The sequence below is a fragment of the Aulonocara stuartgranti genome (assembly GCF_965226115.1).
Source record: "Aulonocara stuartgranti genome assembly, chromosome: 1".
Lineage (NCBI taxonomy): Eukaryota > Metazoa > Chordata > Actinopteri > Cichliformes > Cichlidae > Aulonocara > Aulonocara stuartgranti.
This window is the reverse complement of record NC_138939.1, coordinates 34,196,020-34,204,791: the sequence shown is the minus strand read 5'-3', so window position 1 is coordinate 34,204,791 and position 8,772 is coordinate 34,196,020. Positions and strand designations below refer to the sequence as shown.

General features: G+C 39.1%; 1 protein-coding gene across 1 annotated transcript; it reads left to right on the top strand.

Moving 5' to 3' along the window:
* The first annotated feature begins 4,582 nt into the window (after positions 1-4,582).
* On the top strand, positions 4,583-8,310 carry htatip2 (HIV-1 Tat interactive protein 2). The gene is made up of 6 exons (XM_082535747.1): positions 4,583-4,968; positions 5,313-5,502; positions 5,593-5,700; positions 6,203-6,340; positions 6,420-6,481; positions 7,332-8,310. The coding sequence occupies exons 1-6, from the start codon at positions 4,844-4,846 to the stop codon at positions 7,546-7,548; spliced, it is 840 nt and encodes a 279-aa protein (XP_082391873.1). The 5' UTR covers positions 4,583-4,843; the 3' UTR covers positions 7,549-8,310.
* Positions 8,311-8,772: the final 462 nt, after the last annotated feature.

Here is an 8,772-nt window from a genome sequence, read left to right as displayed (position 1 = left end):
AACATATTGCTAATGTCTGAGCCTGCAACAAAGCCAAGCCTGAAGAAGACTGGGCCTTTATCTTTCTATGCCATTATTTTTAAAACTTAAAACTGATCAGATGATTTGATGGCAGGTCTGACCAAAGTGCAAAACATGTGTAGTGACAAAACACTGTCGATTAATAAAATCAATGAATCAACTGGGGAGAAAGAAAATCCATATGATTTTTTTAATTAATGACACTGGGGTAACAAGGTCACTTTAGGCATCCTAAAGTATTCATGGATATATTATAATTTGGACCACAGAACACAGTGGAGATGATTTCCCATTGAAATGCATGGCAACAAATGAATGTAAGGTCAGCAAAAAGACAAAAGACACATTTTTTCACTACTGTTAACATTATTAGACGCCGCAACATCTGATGGCAACAGTCGGCTTTAATGATGGAGCTTCACTCACATTTCTCCCTCACAGACGCACCATATATATCACTGAACCCTCCATCTTGATTAGACAGTGCCTTTCTAATTGAGCTAATCCCCCACTTCAGTTTGAGCGCTGTCCCCTGAGGTCTGACCCTCCACTCTGGCTGCCTCCTGCTCTCACTGTCTCAGCTCTCAGCTTAAAACTCCCATCCCCTCTGAGGCTCATGTGTAAAGCTGTTTATTGAGAGACAATGGGCAGCAGATTGTGCTGTCAGGCTCCATTAATTACCATCATTAGCATCACACTCCAGAGTCTGTGGAACTCGGGCCTTAAGCCTTAAGCCGTGTTGGTGTACAGATTGTGTGTGTGTGTGTGTCTGTATGTGACGTGTATATGCAGGCATGCATGTATGCGCTTTTTATTTGTCTTAATTGATTGTATCACTTGTTTTATTTGCTTCAAAGAAATATACATTTCAGAAAATACACACACACACAAAATCTTAACTATAATTAGATATGTTCATTTTAGTTTGGTGTTCAGGGGTTCAATCATATGTCAGCAGTTAACACTTTGAAATGAAACTTTTAAAACATTGTATTTTCTACAGAAGATTACTTTTTACGATATTTAAATTGCACTCTGAAGCTGAAGTGTTGGCAGACTTCAGATAAGTTCAGTTTGATGTAAGCATTGCAGATGTTTTATGTGACACCTGCAGGCTCAAACAGTTATATTATATCTCATTTTGAACACAAATAAAATGTATATGAGGTGAAAACTGTAGTTTCCTAACTGCATAAGCCAAAAAAGTCTTTAAATATTTCTGGCCAACCAAATTTTCTACCTTCATCTAAAGTCAAAATAAAAAATTGAGAATTTGGGTATTAATTTAAGTACTGACATCAATGGCTAGGGGCCATTATATAACATAGAGCATAATAAATCATGATGCTTACCCACCAACTATTGTAAAAGTTAGTTTTGCACAACAATGTTTTTGTTAACATTGCATAACAAACCTGTTATGCACTGTTGGGTAAATGATATAACTGTAAAGTAAAACAAACAACTGATGGAAAACCAACTCTTTATGATCCATATGTCCTTTTAGAGACTAATCAATGGTCAAATGCAATTGACCACTGACCACCATTGGTATTTTCACCTCCAACGGCGGAGTTCTAAAAGGAAATTGAACCACGTATCTGCCACGCACCCACCGAGGCATAAGCCTTCTTACTCCAACTTCCTGTCTGATCAATGTGAGAGACAATGACTCAACAGGTGCGACAGACAGGAGCCCAGCAGCAGCTTTCTTCCCTGCCGCTAGCTCCAATTAGCACCCGTGGCTAAGGAACAAAGAGGCGACATTTCATTTCAGCAGAGTGCCAGTTTAAGGCCTCTTCTCTCAACCTCAGCCTCTTTTCTTTCTGTCTCTTACTGCTGACATCTTTAAAGGATCATCCCTGGCTCCATCATATTCTATTAGATTGGGTCGATGCCTTGTGTTCAAAGTGGCAGGAGTGTTAAAAACATGGGGTGTTGATGAATTCATTGCATGTGACTGGACTTGCTTTCTTTGTGTGGAGGTTTTGACTAATGAAACCCCCTGAAGATCTGATAAAAGGCAAAGACATTTTTTAAGGTTTGGTCCAACTCTGGAACCACGCTGGATTTCTTCACCATAGACTAAAGTGTTGCTTTTCCCTACAACTTCCACTTTTTGGAGAAGAGACCTGGTGTATTATATTTCAGTTACAATTTTTCCCCCTGATTCACAGCACTTGCTGTGTAAATACCTTTGACCGATGTAAGAATACACGTAGTGGAGAAGAGTTTAGCTTTGATGGGTTGAGCAGGTGACCCATATGCTACAAGGCTAATGCAGAGCCTTATAGGTTCAAATCTACCCCAAGGCCCTTTACTGCATATCTTCCCCCTGCCCCTCTTCTTCTGTCTTAACCTCCTAAGACCTGAACTCTTTCTTGGCATGCATTTTTAATTTCTCTTTACTATTTTGGCTGATTGGGAGCTGATGAATGTAAAAACAAAGAATTACCTGATTTTTTTAACCTGATTTTTGTTTCTGAGAAAAATGAGATCCATATATGTGGACATTTGTTTTAAATTTTGATAGAACAGTGGCAGTATAATGTCCTTGTAAGTTGATATCAGGCCCTTGTAGAGCAAAATTTTGTATTTTGGTATAGACAACCCAAAATGTGATGTCCACGTATGTGGACGCCAGGTCCTAGGAGGTGAAGGTTTCTTTTAACCTATTTTTCCTCTAAAGCACTGGCACGACATGAGGTTGAACATTTTGTAAGCATATTTTCTATGTAACTTTCTATGCTTTTCAACAGCATGAGCTACTCTAACTGAGCGATTACAAGTGTGTTCAGCTCCAGTTAAATAGTCATTTACCTATGTATAGCTTACTGGTCTAGGGCTAACATAGGTCTAATTGACCGTTTTTGGTCTTTTATGGTGTTCTGTTAATGGGTGGGATATTTTAGAGAGCAAATGAACATTTTGTGCTCAGAGTTGATGTGTTACAAGCATGAAAATGGGGAAGCTGAAGGATTTGAGTGAGTTTGACATGGCTAGCCGACTGGGTCAGAAACTAAATTAAACCTGGGTCTAGCTCAGAGGGATGGTGGGAGTGTCTAAGTGTTTCAAGAATCCCTCTTTGACTCTGAACTACAACAAAACGATCTCATGTGTTTTACAATTGGGTGTAAAGTCTGGAATAACTTTTCCACTGTGATTGATCAGAGAGAAATCCAAAAAGTGGATGAGTTTAGATATCTGGGTGTCATCTTAGGTTCCCATCTTAATTTTAAAACTTTTAAAACAGGAAAGATATCCAGAACCATTAAGATCAACATAAACTGTTCCCGTTGTATAATGCAACGATGGTCTTGTCCTAGAGTTAGTGAGCAGAATGATTCTAAAAGCCAGCAGTAACAAGAAGAGTAGCTCATGGAGACCGCGAACTACCAAAAGAAAACATCATTTGGTCAATCCTCATTCTCACTCAAAGGTCCTCAGATTATTGGAACAGTTTACCATCTGCAATAAAAAATGTTTAACAGATCCTAGAGTTTTTAATTCCCAGGTGAAACAATAGCTGAAACAAAAACAAATCTCTGGACACTGATGTAAACCAGCCTGCTTTGCTGTGGCTGAATAACACGATACATCGCCATGTATCCCCCGTTATTAGGTATAGTAACTCTGAGTGTGTGTGTGTGTGTGTGTGTGTGTGTGTGTGTGTGTGTGTGTGTGTGTGTGTGTGTGTGTGTATTTGTGGACAGATTCGTTTTATTTCTGCTGTATTTTTTAAAAAAAAAGTCCAAACACAGACTGGGTTTTCTAGCCTTTAGCTAGAAGACCTTTGTGGAACTCGGGCCACAAACGGTTGGATTGTTTTATCATATAACATTGTCTTATGTGCTGTCCTTAATTAAATAAACTTAACTAACTAACTAGCTGCAGACCAGTCCTTGTTCAGTACATAAAGCAGCAAAAATGGATACATGAGCATCAGAACTGGACCATGGAGCAAAAGAAGGTGGTGGCCTGGTTTGATGAATCATGTTTTCTCTAATGTCACATGGATGGCCGCGTGCATGTATGTCACTTAACTGGGAAACGCCTGGCACCAGGACGCACAATGGGAAGAAGGCATGTTGGCAGAGGCAGGGTGTTGCTTTGGGCAATGTTCTGCTGGGATACCTTGGGTACTGCCATCCATGTGGATGTACTTTGACACGTTGCACCTACCTAAGTCCTGCAGAGCATCTACACCCTTTCATGGAAATGATATTCCTGCCCTTGGCTGTGGCCTCTTTCAGCAGGATACTTCTCTCTGCTACACAGCAAAAATATGATGCTGATGCGATTAACATCAGCATCAACTAATTAACATTAGTTTACCAAGAGCTTGAAAACGTTGAATGTCACACCCTTAAACTGTACACCTCCAGTTTCTGCAGCATAAACCGCTTTACTGTGCGGGGCAATGCAAAGACACACTTTTGTCGCAAAACCAACAACAACAAACAAACACACACACACACGTCATGGTATAGGAGATATAAAGATTGTGCACAAACTAACAGCTGGATGCATTACAAATCGCTAGAGCGCATGCGCATGCGCTGTCCGTAAAGCGTTGTCTGCGGTGGAGCTGAGCGAGGCGTGTTTATACCACCCCTTTGGTTTGCTTATATATCATGCTACAGTTTAATACAAACATAAAGTTAGTAGTCTAGTGTGAGTTGGTTTCGTGTATTAACCTGTCAGCGGCACGCTGTCGTTTCAAATTTCTTCCTCGGCCTATCAACGAAGCAGGAAGACATCCGTTTGTGTAACTATGAAGCAACCAGGAAGTGTTGCAGCACTTTAATCGTTGCTATCAGCGATGCCTGTTATTAAACTGCTGTGCTCCACCCTGGGGAAGACGTTAGGATTTTTCACTGTCCTGGTTGTTTTCATCGCAGCGACCTTAAATTATTTCGAAGATTCCGAAACGGTTAAATACACGAGGTAATGACACGCACTCGTCTTTGTTAACGTTACCGAATTTATACTCAAAACCGAGCTGTACATACATGCTAAATATACCACTGTCAGATCGGTCAAGCCAAACTCCATTTGGGAGTAGATGAATTTAAAGTGATCTTTCCTCTTGGTAGTCGCAGTCCCCTTAACACCGATTTCTGAATTCCGTAAATTTAGCACAAATAATCATAACTGGTAGTCACTATTAACCAGTATTTAATACTTTGTTTCACCCTCGATTATAGCTGTCCACCGAGGTGCTAAACGGTACTGTTCAGATTTACATGTGCATTAAACGCGTGATATTTACATGACTCTGTTGTTAACAGTATGGCTGAGGACATCAAGACCCTAGAGGAAAACTTCAGGCAGCAGAACAAAAGCTGTTTCATCCTAGGCGCTTCAGGGGAAACTGGCAAGCAGTTGCTTCAAGAGCTGCTGGAGCATAATATCTTCTCTAAGATTACTCTTATTGGAAGGAGGCAGCTCACCTTTGAGGGCAAAACTTATGAAAACCTGGTTAGTGGGCTGATCAGTTGACCAAACCTGCAATAATAAGGCCCGTAAAAAAATTTTTTTTTTCTTAAGCACTGTTTTCTGTGGCCCCAGGTCCAAGAGGTGGTCGACTTTGAGAAGCTTGATGATTATGCTGCTGCCTTCCAGGGCCATGATGTTGGATACTGCTGTCTGGGAACAACCAGAGCTAAAGCAGGAGCTGTGAGTGGTCTCAATCCAACACGGGAACTTGACAACCAAATGATAAGATTTTACTGTTTCACTGTGGCTGTCGGCCATAGCCAAACCTTAGTTTGTGAACAGTAACTATGACTCAACAGTAACAATAACTGAGCCGTTTCACCCACATTAATTTGGCTAACATTTCCATTAACACAGCTAATAAATTGACAAGGCTCATGGGCTGTTTTATAGACACTAGCTTATTTTGTAATATCTTTTATGCCACTAAGTTATAAAACATTGCTTTGAGGTAATTTAGAAGCAGCAATGTTATTACATATCATGTCTCTCAGAGCACTTCTAAATCATGGAGGTATTATTTGGCTACAATGACTTATTTAAGAGCTCCTAATGAAAAATACTTACCCATATTATACATATGGAAATGATATACATCAGTGACAATCACCAAAGTTAAAATGTAAAAAATGTTGGTCTTTTTTGGGGGTCCTATTTCATTAACTGCATTCTTCTGTTTCAGGAAGGATTCGTCAGAGTTGATCATGACTATGTTCTAAAATCAGCTGAGCTCGCCAAGGCTGGAGGCTGTACACAGTTCCACCTGGAGTCTTCCAGGGGAGCAGATAAAAAAAGCGGCTTCCTTTACCTCAAAGTCAAAGTATGTTATTGACTTAACATCCTGAAATTTCCTTAGCTAAACTTTCTTGGAGTCCTAAAATTAATGACTGTTCTTCCAGGGACAAGTAGAGGCAGACATCGAGGCCCTTGGTTTTGACAGATTCGCCATTTACAGACCAGGGTGAGTGATCTCACTTAGAACCTCTTTTCAAAAAGAAGCAAGACGCTGTGTAAAAAATGTAAACAGGAGCAGGATGGAGTGCTTTTTAAACCATCAATTTATTTGAAAATAGCACATAGCCCCCCAAAATTACACGAGTCATCACAAAACAAACCCTCTTTCTTAGAAACTAGATTGTACTGGCTGTTACAGAGCCTGTAAATATACACTCACAAGACATTTTATTAGGTACATTTAACTGCTCAACTTAGCATCAGAATGAGGACGAAAGGTAAATTGAGTATGAACATGGCTGTTTGTACAAACTCGTCTGAGTATTTCAGAAACTGAGGTCTTAGTTCACACAAGCTCACCAAAGCTGGATAATGGAAGATGGGAAAAATTAGTCTTTATTTCTACTGTGACATTTTTCATCGCATAAACAAGATGAAATCATGGACCCTTCCTGCCTTGTATTAAAAAATAATAACTAAAGGTCTAAAGGCCAAAGTGAGTACAACCAGGTATCAGCGAGGTATACCTAGTAAATAGGCTGCTGCAAATTACATGAATTGAAGGGATGAGGAACACCTACCTAGAAAATATACAGGGCTGTGGCTGCATAGAGTTGATTAGAACAATAAAAAAGTAAAATCTGGGATGATCATTCTCTAAAAGAAGAGTCGTGTGTGACTTCTGCTAATGTGGCAACAACTTAGGGAAACTCACAATGAACATGGCACAGTGTGACTTTTCTGTAATTAAACTCTTGTAAATTCATTCTTCTGAAGTTGAAGTGGCATTTCATCAGTCAGTGTGATCTAACCAAATACAATCTCTCAGTCTCACCTTTTGTACTTCTCCTCCGCAGGGTTTTGTTGGTGGATAGGCAGGAGAGTCGTCTCACTGAGTGGATGGCGAGGAAGTTCTTTAGCGCCGTTTCTGCTGTGGGATATAGATCCATGTCTGTCCCAATCCAAGAGGTGGCCAAAGCAATGGTGTCAAACACTGTGCTTCAGCCCGAGCAGAAGATGGAGATCCTGGAGAATAAAGACATCGCCACTCTGGGGAAAAGTACAGGGAAATAAGAGAGCAGGAAAATTTACAGGGGTGGGAAAAAACATGTTCAGTTTGCACTCAAACTTTCAGAGAGACACATAAACCTTTACATTTGACAGGAGACACCTGTGATGCTGTGAATAACCTAAGTGGGTGGTTATCTATAATTCATCTGTATTTAAAAAAAATCATCTGTGTTTAAAAAATATTTGGGGTGTCTCTATATTTTCAAGTCCTATAAACTTGTAAGAAATTGAAGCCAAGTAACTTTCCAAAAGTATAAAAAACTCAAAGGTGTGTATGAGAAGTTGCTTAAAGATAAATATTAACTTTAGTTTCTTTTTTATTTAAGGAAATGTTATTATATCCTCGAATGCCCATCAAACCAACATCATGGCGTTTTGCAGTTGTCAGAAATCCAAAGGTTTTTGTCTTTAAAGAAGTGAAAAAGAAGTAGTAGTGCCAGGCCTTTCAGTCTTCATCATTTGTGCTCCAACATATTAACCACTGCCTTAAAGTAAACGTTTACTGAACACTAGATTGAGATAATGACATTTAACCTGTTCATTAAATTATAATACAAATGTAACTATGTGTGTTTAATTCAGGGAAATGTTTCCATATCTGCAGGATGAATGTATGGATCAATGTAAAGATATCTTGTGTGCATAGGCTTTACTTTGCACACACCAAGATCCCAATGTGTGATGCATGTATTACAATTTCTGTACTGGAGGTGCTGCATAATTGTCATATTTACAATAAATGTACTCATGACAGTTTATACAACACGTCTCATTTACCTGCTCTCTCAGTTTTTTCTATTTCTAATTTCTTTCTAATATTAGTAGATGACCTGCTCTACCTCCTGACCCCCAGGCAAAAACTGCTTATTAAAAACAAATGATCCGCAAATTGATTTAATGTAATGAATCCACAAAACCAGTTTACCTCTTTGTGTGCTTTTGTACAACTCCAGGGTTTCTCCACACCTCTATTATTAGTGCAGTGTATTTTCCAAGAAACAGAAAGGTAAAATCTGTGTTTGTTCTTTTTCCTGCATTTTTTTATAGACATTTTCTTTTTGCCGCATAATAAATGTCATATTCTTGATTTTAACAGTACAATGCAATATCACATGTTTATTTTTATATGCAAAGTGATCTTTAACAGATATATTTTGCATACTGAATTTTGTTTCACAAGTGTTAGAATTGAAAGTTGCAGATTTATTTGAAGTTGATAAAGCAGGT

What these genes read in the sequence shown, in the direction of transcription:
- htatip2 (XM_082535747.1), top strand. Translation starts at nt 4,844, where the DNA reads ATGCCTGTTATTAAACTGCTGTGCTCCACCCTGGGGAAGACGTTAGGA. An exon ending in GCAAAACTTATGAAAACCTG is followed by an intron (nt 5,503 to 5,592) that starts GTTAGTGGGCTG and finishes CTGTGGCCCCAG; the next exon opens with GTCCAAGAGGTGGTCGACTT. An exon ending in CCAGAGCTAAAGCAGGAGCT is followed by an intron (nt 5,701 to 6,202) that starts GTGAGTGGTCTC and finishes CTTCTGTTTCAG; the next exon opens with GAAGGATTCGTCAGAGTTGA.